Consider the following 19441-nt stretch of genomic DNA (forward strand, 5'->3'; position numbering starts at 1 on the left):
CCAAAAAGAGTACTTTGCCGGGAACTTTTACCCCCATGTTTAGTGCCTGCTAGAGAGGTGGTACCAAAAAAGTACCAATTTCTATTGGCTGGGCGGATTGCAAACCACGCCCTGTAAAACTCTGAAATGTTTTTTGAAGCCGCCATTGTATTTGCTGGCATTAGCATTATTAGCATTAGCCCCGCGCACCAACGGAGAGAGAATAACTTATGGCAACACAAAAAAACATGGGAGCGGTGGAGTGATGAGGAGGTGTCGGCGTTCTGGCGATTTACTCGGAACGTCCCCAACTCCGGGGACTTACGGCTGGGGACTTCGGGTGCAATTCGCCCAGCCAATCAGAACTGGGGCACTTTTTTCCCCCAGGAGAGTACCACCTCTCTAAACATGGGGCTAAAGTGCCCTGAACCAAGTGAACTTTTTGGTGTGAACGCAACAGGCACTGGCACTAACGGAACTAAAGGGGAAAAGTACGGGTGAAAGTACTCCGGTGGGAACGCGGCTATTGTGTAGTTTGTGAAAACATTTCAAAAACTAAATCGTATAGAATGGCAAAAATATCAGTCATTTAAAAAAATGTAATAAGTAATGGGATAATAATTATATAATAGCTTTTGTCTAGACATGTCTTTCTTTCAAAACAATTAAATGTATAGGTATTTTTATAACAGCTAACTTGCAGTTACAGTACTGTTTGAGGTATCTGTGTGAATCATTGTTTGTAAAGTATTTAAATATCTAACAAGTGATTATAATTGAATAATGGAAGAGTGTGAACTGATCCCACATTTGCTTTTTTTTTTAAATAATAAAAAGACTGCAGTTAAGTATCCCAAAAGGTTTTAATAGAGCATTTATTTCCCAAATATGGAAATACTGTTTTAGACAACATATTTGGTGAGCAGGTAAAATATGCAGGTAGTACTACAAGCTTATAAGGTGTATCTTTCCATTTGATCAAATGGGGCTCTGGACAATAAATAGAATCTTCTGGGGGTCAGTGGTGAATGATGGTGGGGGGTCTTGAGTAAAATCATCGTTAACATCAAACCAAACATGATCTAATCTGTTAAAATGTTGACTGCATTTCTTTAAAAACCTCACTCACTTTAAATAAGATTTAATTCTCAAAGTTCACCAATATATCTTTATTTCTATAATTCTGTCATCCATAAATAAATTATTTCTCTGTATCAAAAAGAGAATTCAGATATAAAGAACAATGGCTCATTGTGTTGTATGCTCTCAATGTACACACAAACACAGCACAATGAAATGACGTAAAGACGAGCGAAGCACACTGCAGCACATCAGGAATTATTCATCTCCGCAAATATACGCAGCCTCGCTTTGCCCCTGTGGCTTGATTGAAATACGCATTTTAAAAACAGCAACATTATATTAAATTGGGCCTGATAAAACACATACATATGTACACAAAGTGTGCCTTAATAATATACAAGTGTCTTTGTAAAAGATTAAAATGTAAAAAGCTATTGTATAAAAGATGGCAGTGATCCATTCATACGTCTTCTATAAATATGTCAAATCTCTTTTCCTGACAATTTGATTCCTTGGCAGTAGCATCATACAAAATAGAGGGGAATTATTACATTTGATCCACAACACATCTAGGTGGAGTAAGCAGATACCTCGATACGTCCCTGAACAGGGTTTAATGCTTACTGACGCAGCAACGCAGGACCTAAAGGGAACTTCATCCCCCCCAACAGGAAGGCAAACACCACCGCTGTGTGTGTGTGTGTCACACACACTAGTGGTTTGGTACGACAGTCCAGGACTCTGTGCTGTGGCGACCTCTTCAGATCGCAGTGTGAATACAGATTCCACTCGAGTAGGCCCACCTGCTGCTTTAAGACCAAGGGGGAGATGCATAGTGTCTGAATGGGCTCTCAGGGCTCAGCGCGCCCCCTACAGGTAGTTGGAGGCCACGAAGCCGTGGCTGTGGCTAACCCGGCTCTGGTGGATCATGGCGCGGTCGTACGCCACCTGGACAGACTTGCGGATGCTGGTTTTGCGGCCCTCCATTATCCGCAGCTTGTCCGCTGTGTCGTCCACACCCAGGGGTGTCACCTTGTCACGTTGCAGCCACTGCCTATAGGACCAGAGACACAGGTTGATGATGTCACTGCTTTGGACCCATTGCATGCTGATCCTTGTGTTTAATATAAAGATGTACAGAAAAACTATACAGATATTCATTATTTTTAAATAAGATAAAATTCAGGCCACAAAAAAGCAAATGGAATAAAATGATGAAACAATTACTGAATAATAATAAATGTATTTTTCTTATTAAACTGTATAGGCTTATAATGTGATAACAAATTAAATTAGATCTAAGAAACAGATTGGTCTTTGTTTAAAAAAAAAAAAAAAAGTAACACTTCTTTACCAAGGATTTTATTTTCCTACAAAAACTAGTTATTATGTAGGGATATATATATTTCCAAATTAGATATTATATATAACGTTTGGGTCTGTTGAAACTTCAGTCAATTTGTATTAATTTTACTCAGAAGATTCGGTCTTGTTTCGATTCTAAAGACCTACTTTTATTCATCGTTACGCTATGGGTTTTCAAAACAAGTGCTATGCAAGTTAAATGTGTACATTATTGTTGAAATTATATGGAAAAGCACATAGTGTCGTTTTTTTTCTGATGTAGAGGGTATAGGATGCAACTTAGGCATTATGAGGTTCGATAATTTGCTGGGTATTTAACTGTAACAATTTGAATTCTAATTTCATAACACCCAAGGTTTAGAACCACCTTTTTCATTACTTCACATGATGGTTGATGACATTGACCTGCCAATATCCAATAAAACATGTAAATACAATTAATACAAATCTAGTATTCTTTTTAAGAGCAGCAGCAGCAGCCTGGCTAGCCGTCAGTGTGTCAGGAGGAGCTCTGCAGTAAACGTGTCCGTTCGACCCTCACCATGTCCGCTTGTTGTCAAAGAACAGCACCAGGTACAGCCTCTCGTTGGCTTCCTCCTGCCTCTGCTCTCCCAGACAGAGGACTTCTTTGGGGGGGACAGGGATGGGCACCCCGTTGTGCAGCATGCCCTCCTCGGGCATCTCTGGGTCGATGATCTGGAACCGACACATAGTCAGTCTCACAAGAAATGTAAGTCTGTTTAGCACTGCACTCACACAGCCATTCTCTTCCTATTTCAGTTTCTACATCGGTTTAAATCACCATCAAGCTCACTTATATAAATGTTGCAAAAGGGGCATACAGTATTTAAGAGCTAGACTTAATAGTGATATTATGGAGAGCAGTATGTCAAAAAAGTAGCATGCCATAAAATAAGTCAAATTATTATATGTGAGAAAAAAACAACGTTAATGCTTGCATTAAATCCTGAATCTCAACGCGGTATTTTTTTTATTAATGCAAATCAATCACAATACCAATTTTGGATTTACCATAAATTGCATGGAAGTGAAAAGGCAAAGAAAGCAAAGGAACTGGCTCAGTCTTAGTGCACTGACTGGAGACCACTGGACATCCATAAGGAAACATTTGTGACAAGAAAGTCATACTATAGTAAATAAAAATGCGTAATATATCCTAAAAAGTCATTAATGTATGAAAAAAAGTTATTAAAAAAGTAATAGTTGCGGGCCGCCTGGTATTGGTAGAGCTGGCGGCCTTTTTTCCTGCCTGTCATCCCCTCTATAACCCTGTTTCCATTCTGTCTCTACAATAAAGGCAAACAATCTAAACAAGTAATAGTCTTATGTCATAAACAGTCATAGTAGTATAAGGATTTACCAGAGCAGGGTAGGAGGGGTACCCCCGACACTTGGCCCACACCAGATCCAGAGGCTCCAGCTCCGTCCCATCATCGGACACCTGGCTGCTGTTCCCTGCAGCAGCAACATATATTTATTAAAAAGAAGAACATTTACGGGACACATGTCATTTCTTTTGAGGCCAAAGTGTTTGGTTTTGATGTTTTGTTAGCAAAATGGAGGGACAAAAGGGTGACATACAATCTTATACAGCAGGGAAAAACATACCAGTGTAGTCTGTGTCTCCATTGACTATATCCAGAAAGGGAACTTTGGAAAGAGCTGGTTTCCCGAGGCTCCGTTTGGGTGGAGAGCAGCTGTAACACGGCACATCGTACTGTTATTGTATTTTAATCATTACCATCACCACACAGCCACTGACAGCAGATATGTCACGTCTTACATTTCTTTGAGCAGGACTGGACAAGGGCTGTACTCAGAGTCGGACCCGCCGTCTTTGTGCTTGTTGAAGCCGTTTGTTAGTCCTGAAAGCAAATGAGAAAAATCTCAGAAAACCAGGAGGTAAAAACAGTTACGGGCACATCCAAGCGCAGCAATCTTGAATCTCATATCAGTAGCAAGGAAAACAACACAGCATTACCGTCATATACAAAAAGAATACAGCACACTATAAACACAGATAAGTGTAAGGGTAGAGGGAGCTTTTGTTTTGATGATTTGGTAAACTTAAATGAACAGAAACGAGTTCCTGTTCTGTGACTAGGTAACAAGAGGATGCAAACCTGATGTGATGAACAAAACATTTAAATGGCTAAAATACAAGTTACAGACTGCTTCTTTATCTTTTTAACGAGCGACGACAAGCCTGTTTTTAAAGCAAACATGTAGCTACATTTAGCTTTACTTAGAAGGGAAACTGTAGCATCTGCAACGTACATTTCATTCATTACTTCACTTTGCCCTCAGATATTATATAGGACATGTTCACTGGTAGCAAACAATACATACAAGAGTTTCTAACACAGCGATGTTAAACCAATGTAACAAAGTAAAGCCTCTCACCCCGTTCCAGTGTATGGTTTGGCGTCTTCTCTAGCTCACTATCTGAGCCCATATTTCGACTGGGGGTCCGTTGTTCATTGAGGGTGGGGGGTCCGGGGCTTTTCTGTGGGGTCTTGGATGGAGTGGACAAAGGTGTAGAGGCTGGGGTACTGGCTGTGGAGTTGGGGGCTGTAGGGGCGTCCTGCGGCCCCTTCCCGTTCAGCAGAGGATTGTCTCTCTCTCTGAACAGCTTCGCTCCATTTTTTGCCTTCTTGAACAATACAGAGGTTCGTCGGCCGACTCCCCCAGTGGTGGGCCGCGGGGGGGAGCTGAGCTCAGGCAGGCCATTGACCACCGCCTGTCCTTCGCTGTGCAAAATGGGTGGGGGCGACGCCGGCCGCTCCTGTGCTTTCGTGCAATTCAAGTTCTCTGTGGTGCCGTCTGAGGGCTCACATTCCATCTTGAGGCGTTTGCAGGCCCAGTTGGAGGGCTGGTGCTCCCCTGTGATTGGCCGCAGGGTGGGAGGCCCCAGATGTGCGTCTCCGCAGCGTGGAGGCGGAGCCGGCCCTGTTGGCTCCAGTTTTGGGGGAGAAGTGGATTTGACGTCTTCTAGAAGATAAGGAAGAAAAAAAAATCAACTCAAATTTCACTCAGCGTTAATTTCAAATGAATGTCCATTTAGTATGTAGTGTGATGTGGTGGTGTAGTTTGCACATGGTGTCACTTCATAATGGGTTACACTTTCATTCTAACAGTCTAACCAGAGCCCAAAGGGAGTTGGGGCGTTCTGTAGATATGGACGAGCTTATCAAGACGAGTGAATATTAACTTTGCTCTCACAACTGTACACCAGCAACATGGTAACATGGCAGTATTTAATGACTGACACAAATCACAGGTGTTCTGCCCACCTCCTCTACGGCAGCAAGAGACTGTTTGACTGGAGCAGTCTGGAGTCAGAAGTGGGATGACATGGCATGACTGTACGTGGCCAATGGAGAGTGGTGAGTCCATGAGAGTGAAGTATAGAAGGTGCAGACATAGAGTGCACTGGGAGAGAGGAGTTGTGAGGCAGCCATGGCTAACGAGACTCTGTGGGCCCCTACTTACTAGACTGGAGACAGTGGGGTGGTTGGGGTTGGTGCGTGGGGGGGACCCTGGCTCAATTACCTGAGGACAATGTTCTGTTAGCTCATGTTTACAACTGGTCTCATAAAAAAAAAGAAAAAAGAAAAAAAGAAAAAAAAGAGGCTTTAAAAATGTTCATGCATTGGCAATGTTCATACTGTTGATGTGCTTTTCATCACCCACCTTTGTCCGAAGACGAAAGGCTGTTGTCTGCCTTGGCATCTTTGTCGTCATCTTCCTCCTCATCCTCGTCCTCATCCTCTTCCTTCAGATGACCGTTGAGGAGGCTGTGGCGGGAGGGTTGGCCCTGCCTGTGGCGGATGTTGTTGATCTCCCGACGGAGCAGGCGGATGCGTCGGGTTCGGGCACCGCTGCATCGCATGGAGGAGACAAAGTCCATCTTTTCTAGCAGCTCCTTCAGCTGCTCCTCCACGGTCATGTGAAGCCGGTTGTCTGGGTCCAACACACTGTCAACTGCACACAACAGGACACAAACATGAGTTTAACACTGGTAGTGTGCTAAAGAGCAAATCATTTGAAAACAAGAAATCTATTATCTCTGATGAACCAACTCACTACTGCAATAAAAGGTACTTCTACATCACTTTTCAGTTTGCCAAAGCTAGGTAAACTGTCTAAAGACACAGTATATTGTGAATTCTTGATTGGCATATTTAAACCTGCCAGTACAAAATGTATATTATGATTATACATGTTTAAATAATTACACATCAGTAAATTGAAGAAGATTGATACAAGACCACAGATCCCAAACAGATTCTATGTGGAAACAGTTTTTAGAAAAAGAAGACCCAGTTAAATATACAACCTCCTGCAATCTTGTCAAAAAAAAAGTTTAAATTGTATACCATATCTGAAACTGAATCCAAGCTGAATTGAATTCTGATCTCATTAAATCAACTTTGTGTTTTGTTGCATTATTGTTGAAAATAAATATTTTTCTTAAATGCACTGGACTAGACCTTACATCCATGTATGTATCATATCATATGAGAGGAATACAGTATATACAGACCCCTATCTAAAGAACAAATGGTGTTAACATCTCATGTGTATTTCCAGCACTGTGACTCACCATCCTCCCAGGTGCAGCTGTAAAAGTCTCGTTTCTGCGGCAACTCTAGGAGGTGCATGCCGGTGTTCAGGTCCAGGCCGGTGTTGGTGGCTTGGCGCTGGGCGTGACGCAGTACGGCTCCCCCTAAGTCTCTGAGACGTAGCCCTACCCGATGGAAAACGGTGTCCTTCCCGTTGTAGAGGAGGCAGTTGGACACCATCAAGTTGAAGTCGGTCTCCAGGTCAGACACTGAGCGGTAGGCGTGACTCTCAAGCTTAGAGCGCATGGTGGAAAAGTCCATGGGCTGGCTGATGAACTCCGGGTAGTCTGGGACCTGAGGGGAGACATAACTCCAGTTACTGAGAGGAATGGACACGTATTGGTAGGAACAAATACAAATGAGTTCAAGTGTAAATAATAGGACAGGTGGAAAAGGCTATCGATGGATGAGGTGCTACATCGGGCATCCTTGATCCAGGAAGTGAAAGTCCCATTCACCCCCACCCCTACAAATGTCACATAACTTACAGGTGCAGTGCTTTGGCAGCTTTGATGGGCAAGAAACTCACCCAGTAAAATTGTCAATATAAAAGATAAAGAACTATATTATAAAATATCTGGTTCTGGCTAAGAAGATTGACTATACTTTGCCTAAAAGTGGAAAAAGGTAAATGGCTTTCTACAAGGTATCATTTCATAACCATGAATTAAATGATTCATGTGCACCTCGAATGGAAATAAAGAGTATGCTGTTGAGATAACTGATTTACAATGTGTGGCTTAAATCTGTTCACTTTAAATATCTGGGTTAAATCTGGGTGAATACGGCAACTATGATGACGCGTTTCTTTCTAATTTGCCTGAATGAAGGTAAGATTTACAGAGGGGAAAGAACATACACCTATATGGTCTTAACATTATCTAGGATATTGAAAAGTTTCTCTGATAAGTAAGACGGAGCATGTCAATTATGGACCTGGTGACGACATTACCTATTGACGCAGCAACCACTGTAAGTTATATTCTTGTTTAATTAGACTTCTCGGTTTCATTTATTCGACTCTGTATAATTGTTACTGTAGCTTAAACGGCTAAATCGCTTTTGAGAGATTTTAAATCTCAGATCTGCTCAGGCGAAACCTGCTTTACAGCTCTCAGCACTCAAGCCTGCATTATTAACATAGGCAGGGCCAGTCTATTGTCGCCCATCAGCTGTAGATAGTTAACTAATTAACTTCAGCTGTGAGAACTGAGCAATCAGGCGTCCATTTCGGGTAGCTCTTTCCTGGAGCGTCAGCTTCAGCGGCAGACAGGCTAAGACTGACAAAGACATTAGAGTCCTACAGGAGTAAGACTGACAAAGACATTAGAGTCCTACAGGAGTCACGAGGGAGGCAAAGAGGAGGCAAATCCTACTTTGATTGAGCTAAGTATCGTTGGTGTTTTTAATTTTTAATTTTGTTGTTTAGCCCCTCATGCTATAATCATGTGTATTTTCTCCATTCCTGTTCATGTGTCTTCTCGCAATTATCACTGGCCCCGTGTATCTCGTAATCGATATAACCGGCCTGCTCTCGTCTATCCCACATGCTCCACTGAGATCCAACATCTAGTTTCAGGTGGCCTGTGGAACTGCCAGTCAGCTGTTCCTAAGGCTGACTTCATCTCTGGCTACGCCTCCCTGCAGTCTCTGGATTTCCTTGCTCTCACTGAGACCTGGATTACTCCATCCAACACATCCACCCCAGCAGCTCTCTCCACTGCATATTCCTTCTCCCATACACCCAGACCCACTGGCAGAGGAGGTGGCACTGGTCTCCTGCTCTCTCCCAAATGGAGCTTTTCCCTCTTCAAGCTACCTAACTTCACTCCTTCCACCTTTGAATTCCATGCCGTCACATTAACCCATCCTATACAGTTAACCATTGTTGTTCTCTACCGTCCACCAGGCGCCTTGGGGGACTTCTTGGAGGAATTAGATCATCTCCTCTCACACATCCCTGAAACTGGCCCTCCCGCTGTACTTCTCGGAGACTTCAACCTCCAGATGGGGAAGATAGACGAACTAACATCTCTGTTAACCGCCTTTGCTTTCTCACTCTCTCCGTCCCCATCGACTCATAAAGCTGGCAATGTCCTTGATCTCATATTCTCAAGGAACTGCGCTACTTCTAACCTCTCTGTAAACCCGCTCCACACATCCGATCACTTCTTCATTTCATTCTCTCTATCCCTTTCCAAACATAACAAACTAATCTCTTCCCATCCTACACTTGTCCGCCGTAACCTTCGCTCCCTCTCTCCCTCTACCTTTGCCTCGTCGGTGCTCTCAGCCCTCCCTTCCTCTGATTCGTTCCAACTACTGCCTCCAAACTCTGCTGCAGAAACTCTCCTCTCTACTCTCTCATCCACTCTGGACTCGCTCTGTCCTCTGACATCTCGGCAGGCTCGTCAGTCCCCTCCGGCTCCCTGGCTAAATGATGCACTGCGTGCTAATAGAACCGTCCTTAGGGCAGCAGAGCGGAAATGGTGGAAATCCAAACACCGTGACGACCTCCTAACCTATCAGGCTCTCCTCTCCTCTTTCTCTGCTTCGATCTCTCAGGCAAAAAGCACTTTCTTTCAAGATAAGATCCAATCTTCCTATTCCAATCCTAAAAAACTATTTTCCATCTTCTCCACCCTCTTGGACCCTCCAAAAGCTCCTCCCCCCTCCTCACTTCTGTCAAGCGACTTTGTTACCCACTTTGAAAAAAAGGTTAATGATATTCGCTCTTCTTTTTCTGACTCACCTTTACTCACCGCTGGGTCACCAGACCTTCCTTCCACCAACACACTAACCTCCTTTTCCCCTCTCTCTCCAAGTGAGGTTCTTACCCTCATTACCTCTGCCCGCCCTACCACCTGTCCTCTGGACCCTATCCCTTCAAACCTCCTTCAGACTATCGCTCCTGATATTCTACCGTTTCTCACCCATTTCATCAACACTTCTCTAACTTCTGGTCACTTTCCAAACAGTCTCAAGGAGGCAAGAGTAAACCCTCTCCTAAAGAAACCCACTCTTAACCCGTCTGATGTTATAAACTACAGGCCTGTCTCTCTCCTCCCGTTCCTGTCTAAATCACTTGAACGCACTGTCTTTAAACAACTCTCCTGTTATCTCAATCAGAACAACCTTCTGGATCCGCACCAGTCTGGTTTCAAGGCAGGTCACTCCACAGAAACTGCTCTCATTGCTGTCACGGAGGAACTGCACACTGCCAAAACTGCATCCCTCTCCTCTGTCATCATCCTGTTGGACCTGTCTGCTGCATTCGACACGGTGAATCATCAGATCCTCCTTCGCACTCTCCAAAAACTTGGAGTTTCAGGCTCTGCACTTTCCCTCCTCACCTCATACCTGAAAGACCGTACCTACAGGGTGACTTGGAGAGGGTCTGAGTCCGACCCTTGTCAATTAACTACGGGGGTCCCTCAGGGCTCGGTTCTTGGTCCCCTCCTCTTCTCCTTGTACACAAACTCGCTCGGATCAGTCATTAGCCCGCATGGTTTTTCTTACCACTGCTACGCTGACGACACCCAATTAATTCTGTCCTTTCCCCGCTCAGAGACCCAGGTCGTCGCACGCATCTCTGCTTGTCTAGCTGACATCTCTCAGTGGATGTCTGCTCACCACCTCAAGCTCAACCTTGACAAGACTGAGCTGCTCTTCCTCCCGGGAAAAGATTGTCCAACTCTTGACCTGACAATCAACATCGGCACCTCAGTTGTTTCCCCGACTCAGACTGCAAGGAATCTGGGTGTGACCCTAGATAACAACCTGTCCTTCACTGCAAACATCGCTGCTACAACCCGTTGCTGCAGATACACGCTTTACAACCCGTTGCTGCAGATACACGCTTTACAACATCAGGAAGATACGTCCCCAGCTGACTCAGAAAGCGACTCAGGTTCTGGTCCAGGCTCTCGTCATCTCACGCCTAGACTACTGCAACTCCCTCCTGGCTGGTCTACCTGCATGTGCCATCCGACCTCTGCAGCTCATCCAGAATGCAGCGGCTCGTCTGGTTTTCAACCTTCCTAAATTCTCCCACACCACTCCGCTCCTCCGCTCCCTTCACTGGCTTCCGGTAACTGCTAGAATCCACTTCAAGACACTGGTACTTTCTTACCGTGCTGCGAATGGATCTGGCCCTTCCTACATCCAGGACATGGTTAAACCGTACACCCCAGCGCGTGCACTACGCTCTGCATCAGCCAAACGACTCGTTGCGCCCTCGCTGCGAGGGGGACCCAAGTTCCCATCGGCGAAAACACGTGGGTTTGCTGTCCTGGCTCCAAGATGGTGGAATGAGCTCCCCATTGACATCAGGACGGCAGATAGCTTGCACATCTTCCGGCGCAAACTGAAAACTCATCTCTTTCGACTCCACTTCGAGCGTTAGAACGATTAACGAAGCACTTTTATACTAATAAAGGGCTGGCTTATCTAAAGCCAGTTGAGTAGCACTTGAAATGTTTGGCTCTATGAAACCTGATATACTTATATGATTCTGTTTTCTTCAAGGTTGTGTCTTCCTGGTCGAATGTACTTATTGTAAGTCGCTTTGGATAAAAGCGTCAGCTAAATGCAATGTAATGTAATGTAATGTAATTAAATAAAAAATGTCATTCCACGTCACAACTCTATACATCCCGTTTGCATACATCTGTACTTTGGCAATAGGTATTGAAGCAGTGTAATGTCTGACCTCTTTGATGTTCACTGGCTCTGCAAAGATCTCGGGTGTGTCCTTCTCCTGTAGTTGGTCCAGAGTGGAGCGGAGCAGCATCAACATTGGGGTCAACTGCATCTGAAGAGCTTCTTGGTGAACTTTGACCTGCAGTTGCGAGGGGATAAGCATTCGACGTCACCATATGTGAAAGTTGAAACAAGTTTTATATAGCCTAAATGCTAAAGGGAAGGGACGCAGTGTGGGGCGATACTTGTGAGGGAAACTAGCCAATTGTTTTTTGTAAGAGACAGTACATTATCTATTTCTACAAAGATGTCCAAAGCAGACCAGAATATCAAGTTGTGTTTACATCTGGTCACATTTCAACATCCAAAGACCACTGGAGGTCCAGTACATCATCTGTATAATTGACTGCTTATAAAATAAAAAATATATTTGTTTCCTGATGCTTGTAAATAGGTAACAGATACATTAACAAACATAACAATGAAATACAGTTATGGCGCGTTTCCACTGCAGCGGGTAGCTCCCTTTAAGCGTGCCGAGCCGTGCGGGGCCGTTTTTGGTTGCGTTTCCACTTGGCCTAGTACCGGCTAGCGGGTCCTAATTCACAGTTTTTCTGGCCCCATAAAATCGTGGTTCTAGGGCCAGGAACAACCAGGCTGAGTCGGGCTGAGTATGCTAAACTAGAGAGAGAATCGCTGGCAAGGGGGCTACAACTACAACAAGATGAACATATTCAGGGTTCTTACACCTTTTCCAAAGTCAAATTCAAGCACTTTTCAAGCATTTTCAAGGTTCATTTTCCAGCAGCTTACAGCTGTTGTAAATTACATATTTATATACACATACTCAAATGATTATTTCCCTACCTCACATTAAATCAGATGTTCTTTATGCTATAAACAACCAAATGTGTGTTTTGTGATAGCCTTCTACACGAGGATGAAAAATTAAAGAAAAGAAAACTAAGTTTAATATTTCAAAATGAGTGATCTGTACGTAGACTGGGCATCCCATATAACCTGGCTGAGCCGATATACAACAATCAGCCAAATAACTTTTCAATACATTATTGATTACTATTTTTGAAGTACTTTTAGGTTGGCAGTGAACATAAATCAGAGGTACATGGTGTACTTTTCCTTCACTACATGTATTTAATACCTTTAGTTACTTCACAGATGTGGATGGTGTGAAATATAACCAAGTGTTGAATCAGACTTTAGTTCCACCTGGAGTAAATCCACAAGCTACCCTGCAGTATACAAAGTCATTTAAACTAGCTGCACCTTTACCAGCTTTGAGAACACTTTCATGATCAATCATTATAAAACATATCATATATATTATTCTGAAATGGACCAATCTGCACAATGAATACCTTTACTGTCGCTACTTTCACTATATTTTGATGATAATACTTTTCTACTTTTTACTTGAGGAACATTTTGAGTGCAGGACTTTTACTGTAACAGAGTATTCCTACACTCTGGTACTTCTACTTTTACTCAAGTACAAGATCTGAGTACTTCTACTTTTACTCAAGTACAAGATCTGAGTACTTATTCCACCTCTGGTAGTGTATTAGTCTGAATTGTAGCCACAAAATCACACAGAGCTGCATACAAATAGACTCACAATGGTAACAAGTGGAAAATAATATTTACAAATGTGTACAATGATTTGTAGGTAATTTTGACTACTCAAGACACCTGACTTATACATCTTCAAAGGAAGACTGTGTTCATTCTACAATTACATGGGATTAAAGCAACATGTAGTTTTACTTGTATAATACTTCAATTTTATATAAAAGACAGTTTGTTTTCATCTGTTTTCAAATAAACAAAGTATTGGCTTTCAGAATATTAAACTTGTTTCGGCAAATTCAGATGATAAAAACAACTTTGAAGCTTCGGCATAATTACAAGCAAAGAACGGACTGATGTAACTTCACAGCAAGCATAACAACAGCCGGTGTTTCTTGTGAGTGTTTCCCTGGTACACAAACACACTCGCGAGCTTCCCCCAGACCAGTAATACAAACGAAAATGTGTCTTCGGGTCAATGTGACTGATTTCGATGGAGCAAGTTACATTTGGTTTAGGCACGAAACATACTACCAGTAGAAATACATTGCTTTCAAAATCGCTCTGTGTCGAATCAATAGATTATATTTCGTGACTATAACACGAAATGCCGTGAGTGCTTCATCCTCTGAACACCACACGATGGCGACTGTAACGCACATAACATAGGTACGCTCCTCTGAAATGTTCGTCCCCTGCAATTATTATTATTATCCCTCAATCGAGTTCGCTATTCAGCTCGCTAACGTTAGCTTAAACAAACGTAACATGCAACGTTAGCCTAATCTAAAATGCTCTACTACGGCGTACCTTTCATGTGGCTCGTCAGCGCAGACTCTCGCATCGTTATTTTTGCAAACTTTGCAGGAGGCTACTCGTGGGCTTGACCCTCGTCTTAGCCATGGCTTGTATTTGTCTTCTGCTAGCCAACGCTCGTTGAAACGGCAACCTCCTGGCACACAGTCATCTATCACTCTCATCAGAATGCCCAGGTCACACGTAACACAAACACTTGCAGGTCGCGCGCATAGCGCGGGAAGGTGCAGCGGAGCTGTTTTATGTAGAAGCGAAGCAATTCTTTTCTTTTAATCTAAAAAGCGAACTATTCAGTCAGACAGCAATTTATTGTAAAAGTAAAGCATTTACATTTTCAAGCACTTTATCTCAATTTCAAGCAACATTCCCAAAATGCAAGCACTTTCCCAACCTTGAAAACACCACCTCAAATTTCAAGCATTTTCAAGTTTTTCAAGCACCCGTACGAACCCTGCATATTTTACTGTGATTTAATTGCAATACACGTTTCAAAATGATGCCGAAGTAACAACATACTGATACCGGTTAGTAAAAACCATGAATTAATGCTTTGACAAGTCTGCAGACAGACGGCAGGCGAAAAACCCTTTTAAAATGCGTGTTTTCTAAATGGAGCTTGGCTAAGCTAACGTTGTATATGCTCCGACCGTCCACACTCACAACAACGGCCTATACAGACATAAATAAACCAGCGACTGTATTCGCCATGACACAGGCAGTCTGTGGTTTGTACTTGTTTAACTTTTGTCTAGTTTCTGAACAGATATGAAGAGCTGTGAGCTCTGAGTGCTAACAGCTAACGGCTGTGTTGTTTTTCTGGGGCGCTCATTGAAGATGACGTCACGGCTCCGCCTACACTGCGTTACTATAGTAACTACCCCAGTTCCTAAACTGTAATGGAAGCGCAGCATTAAAGTGAGCCGGGCCTAATAAGGCCTAACCAAACCGAGCAAGGCCGAGCGAGGCCGAGCGAGGCCGAGCGAGGCCTGCAGTGGAAACGCGCCATTAGTTGCCTGTGAGTGTTTGATATTCATATGTCACCTGTTCCCGTTTGAGTTTCTCCCTCTTTCGGATGAGCTCCACCAACAGCCTGGCTTTTTCAAGATCATGCCGCAGCTTCTGCCAGTACCTCAGTGCTTCTCTGGCAGCAGAAACCTTCTCATCCACCTCGGGCTACCAAGTACACAAATAACATTTATTATTTTCAGCTCTGTTGTATAGTGACTGTATCAGAGATGTAACTAAGGGCATTCAATGCATTTTGGAAATAGTTGGGTTATAAAAATGTGAAGCAACACAAATCACCAATTATGGTAGTACAGAAAATGTCACAGAGTGTAGAACAATGTGCGGCCCTGACCTGTTCAGTAATCCTTTGGGATTGGACATTAGAGTGCATACACCGAATCAGCGGCACACCGTTCCTGGACTGACGTTTCAGCAGCCAGTAGTTATGCAGCCTATGGGTGAACTGGTTTTTCCTTTGAAAGAGAATTCCTTTACAGATGATATTCAGCCTGTACAAAAGAGATGGATGCAAGGGGTCTTACTTTCAACAAGACAGACAACAGATTATGCATCTCCAAAGAAAAATTTGTATTTGTGTATTTAAATTAGCAAGCAGAACAAAAAAACATTTCATTTTAGTTGACCAACTGACAACATGTTGTTGTATTAAAAAATAAATCCAACCTGCTTGTGGGTATCTGAGGCACTGTGGCTTGTGGTGATGAACTTTGTTGCGCTATTGCCTCTGCGCCCTTCTTCCCTTTCTTTTTGTCATTCTTGGCACCATCTTCCGACTTCCTGCCTTTTTTCGGTGTAACAGGGCCATCTGTGTAGGCACTCCGTCCTCTACTGGCCCTCCCCCTGCTGCCCACCACTCTTCCTTCACTCTCCTCATCTGAGACGGCCTCTTGTCCAGGAGGTGAATGGGCCACACAGAACGCAGTCTTCTTAACAGAAAACGTTGTCCCGTGAACGTTTGTCTCTCGCACAGGATCGATCTTCATAAACAGGCCAGCGCGCTGAGCACATGTGACGTGAAACGCAGTGTAACAGTTGGCCTTGTGGCACTGAATTGATGCACCACGGCCCTTCTGTTTGCACAGGTAGCATGTCAGTTTCCAGCGTGCCGGGGGGATGTTACTAACCCCTTCTATTGGTTCTAGAAAAACTGTATTGGCAAAGCACACTTCAGGGATCCAGATGGCACAGACCACATGAGCCCAGCGTCCGTCACTTGTTTGCTTGAATGCACCACCACGGTTCGGACATAGAACACAGTCAACAGGTTTCTGAGGGGACTGGAGGCAGCAGCGGCAGAGCCACTGGCCCTCAGGGATGTAGGGAACACCGTAACACTCCTGGTGCACAGCCAGGTTGCAGGAGTCACAGAAAAGGATAACATTGCTGTTGAGGCACTCATCATCCAGGCACACGCAGCAGAAGGCATCGTCGTCAATAGCACTCTGGGAGGGCGCCCGGCTGCGGGCTTCCCGGTACGCCTCCTCCTCTAGTCGGTCAACAAGCAGCTCAAAAGTGTCCGGTTTGACAGCTGAGTATCCCGCCGACGTCCGGCCGGCATTGACCATCTCCAGCCAGGCGGTGTCCTCGTCGTCCATGTCATATTGTGCCTCAGCTTCCTGATCCTCAGCTGAGCGCTCAATGTAGCGGTAATATGCCGCAGGTAGAGGAGGAGCCTCGACCGGTTTGAAGGTTTCTAGCACATGAAACTTAGGTTCAGGGAGAGTCATGTGCTGATGGTGTGATGCATTTAACTTTTCTGGTGTTTGGGGATGAGAATTGGTACAGTGGTTTTTGGAAGGCGATTTGACAGGACATTTGGAGTCTTTCCTGCGTCCTCGGGGTGTGGGGGGTTTGCGGACACTGCTGGTGGGAGATGATGACTGCTCACTGTTCTCCTTGTTGCTGTTACACTCACTTATGTCCTGAGCCATCATCTCATCATCGGTAATGACCTCGAGAGGCTCCAGAATAGAAATGCGGTGAAGCCTACCATCTAGTTCCACCTCTACTACCTTTTGGGCCTGGGTGTAAGAAAGGGTTTCTCTGCTCGGAGATGCCTTGAGGCTGTAAGGGGATGGAGATCGCTGGCGGGCACCCCCACGCCCGCCAACCGTCCCATTGGACTTCCTGACATCAGCCCCACTTCCTGCGGCCACCTGGCCTTTACGACGTGGCTTCCTCATAGGCCACCAATCACAATTTACCTCCTGTAGGTTTAAAAGCAGAAATAATAATATGAGAAAACATTATTGTCAGTCTGTTAATAATAATAATAATAATAGACATAACATATTCTGAACAACATTAAGCATTTCATGATGAATTGTAGATTATTATGTCATAATTGTGAAGCAAACTTGTATTCTTATTTAGTTAGACTTATTGAACAGCTTTAATCCCCCTTGTGTTCCTAATATATTTACAGAAATAAGCAATATCTAATGCCATTGCCACAACGACGGTATGAAACTGAAATATGAACAGCTTTCATGCCTTCTTGACATATTAAGTCATTCAAAACATCCCTGTCATAGTTTGAATGTTGCTGCACAGTGTTATTAGGCAGGGCTGGTGTAAACATTCCTTCACACACCTCAACTCGCACAACTCTTTACTCACTCAATCCAAGTGGCTACATTAATAGATCGATGCATTGACAGCTGAACACTGCCAAACGTTTCACTGACAGTAAACACATGGCAAATAAAAATATGATATGTAGATCATTCTTGACTTTATCTCATAAACTGTTGGCAACTACTATCAGGGCTAGGCACAACGCAATAAGCGCATCCAATCAGCTTTGAGGAAGAATTGACTGATCCTCGTCTGAGCCAATCAGCTTTAAGAATACTGCGGTCTCAACAGAACAGTGTCCTTATTTCGAGCGTAAAATGTCAGCCATATTTACAGTTTAAAAACACTATAAAAAGCTCTTCTTTAGATTCATTTAAACTACATATTTGGAATGCCGATGCAGTGCTTTGTATTGTCAAGTCGGGATGAAAAAGGAACATCATTGTGACAGTATTTCCGTACGTTACTCTGGTAAAAAAAAGTGCCAAGAGAAGTAGTCAAAGATATCAGCTAGCTAACCTGCTAACTTTAAAAGATTGGCATAACTAACATTATCTGACTCGTTATATTTTGCCATAGTCAAGGCGCATAACAACTTAAACCGTTGCTAGGTTAAAAGGGGATTAACCGTTTTAAGCCTCTCTTTAATAAATAAACAGTGCGTAGCAAACTTAAACCATCTTACCTATTATGGCAACTGACTGACACAGGTAGCTCGACAGCCGGCGGTCTGAAGCCGCTTCTACAGTAATGGTTGACCAGCCAGCCGCCTTACTTGCTGTACTCTCGAAGCTACTAGCTACCGTTAGCCAGCTACAGTTTACTGGCAGCGCCGGTGAATATAGCTATTTTATACCGCCTCCGTTTCTTCACAAGACGGCGTTTGGGAGTCAATCCCAAAGGCTTACTGAGAACACGAGCGGCACATTTGCATTAATAACATGAATAACAGCGTTTTGTCGACTTAATTTTGTGAGAAGGAGAGATTGTAGCCCCCTTCGGCTAGCTGGCTAGCTATTTGGGATCCTGAGTATGTACACCGACATTAGCAAGAATAAAATCATAGGACTTCCGGGTAAATGTTTCAAAATAAAGTCCTTATTGGCACATTAAGTGTTTGAATGTTTCACGATTAGAACAACTCAAAATAAGACGACATTTAATTACACTTATTTTTTCCCTCCTGCCAGCATATCCTTACCCCAGTATATTATTGGAATAGAGTCAAAATAAATGAATGTTGTTTTTATGATACATGTGGTTGTTGTAATTTACTTTAAATCACTCGTATAATGCACTCATATTACGTTTTGATTGTATTAAGTTTTCTTTTGAAATGTCCAATGTAAATAACTTTCAAATAAAGTAGAACTTTAAAGGGTCTTAATGAAAGAAATGCGCAAAATGAGTTCTCATGATATATTTTATTGTCACGGCGAAACAGCCTACTTCCGCATTAATGTTAACTTCATAACAGCAGTTTGCTAAAAGTTTAGCCCGCCCCTTTGACATGACCAGGCCATGATTTTCGCGCGCAAGATACTCAACAGTGCCATGACAGACCAGTCAGGTATTGGTGTTTCTTTCTGTATTCTAAATGTGCAACCCTTACCCTAAAGAGTATTCTAAATGTGTACCCCTTAGCCTAAAGAATATTA

General features: G+C 43.5%; 1 protein-coding gene across 1 annotated transcript; it reads right to left on the minus strand.

Annotated features, from left to right (window-relative positions):
• Positions 1–823: 823 nt before the first annotated feature.
• Positions 824–18830, minus strand: brpf3b (bromodomain and PHD finger containing, 3b). Its single transcript, XM_034196402.1, has 13 exons — positions 18469–18830; positions 15870–17413; positions 15538–15694; positions 15219–15350; positions 11785–11913; positions 7055–7367; positions 6142–6432; positions 4852–5439; positions 4232–4313; positions 4057–4145; positions 3809–3903; positions 2969–3123; positions 824–2116 (listed from the first exon to the last, which is right to left on the minus strand). Exons 2-13 carry the CDS (start codon positions 17387–17389, stop codon positions 1933–1935), a joined length of 3735 nt encoding a protein of 1244 aa, XP_034052293.1. The 5' UTR covers positions 17390–17413; positions 18469–18830; the 3' UTR covers positions 824–1932.
• Between the last annotated feature and the right edge of the window lie 611 nt (positions 18831–19441).

The sequence above is a fragment of the Gymnodraco acuticeps genome, unplaced genomic scaffold (assembly GCF_902827175.1).
Source record: "Gymnodraco acuticeps unplaced genomic scaffold, fGymAcu1.1, whole genome shotgun sequence".
NCBI classification, from domain to species: Eukaryota; Metazoa; Chordata; class Actinopteri; order Perciformes; family Bathydraconidae; genus Gymnodraco; species Gymnodraco acuticeps.

What these genes read in the sequence shown, in the direction of transcription:
- brpf3b (XM_034196402.1), bottom strand. Translation starts at nt 17,389, where the DNA reads ATGAGGAAGCCACGTCGTAAAGGCCAGGTGGCCGCAGGAAGTGGGGCT. An exon ending in AGAAACTCAAACGGGAACAG is followed by an intron (nt 11,914 to 15,218) that starts GTGACATATGAA and finishes TCGCAACTGCAG; the next exon opens with GTCAAAGTTCACCAAGAAGC. An exon ending in TGGAGACACAGACTACACTG is followed by an intron (nt 3,904 to 4,056) that starts GTATGTTTTTCC and finishes TTGCTGCTGCAG; the next exon opens with GGAACAGCAGCCAGGTGTCC.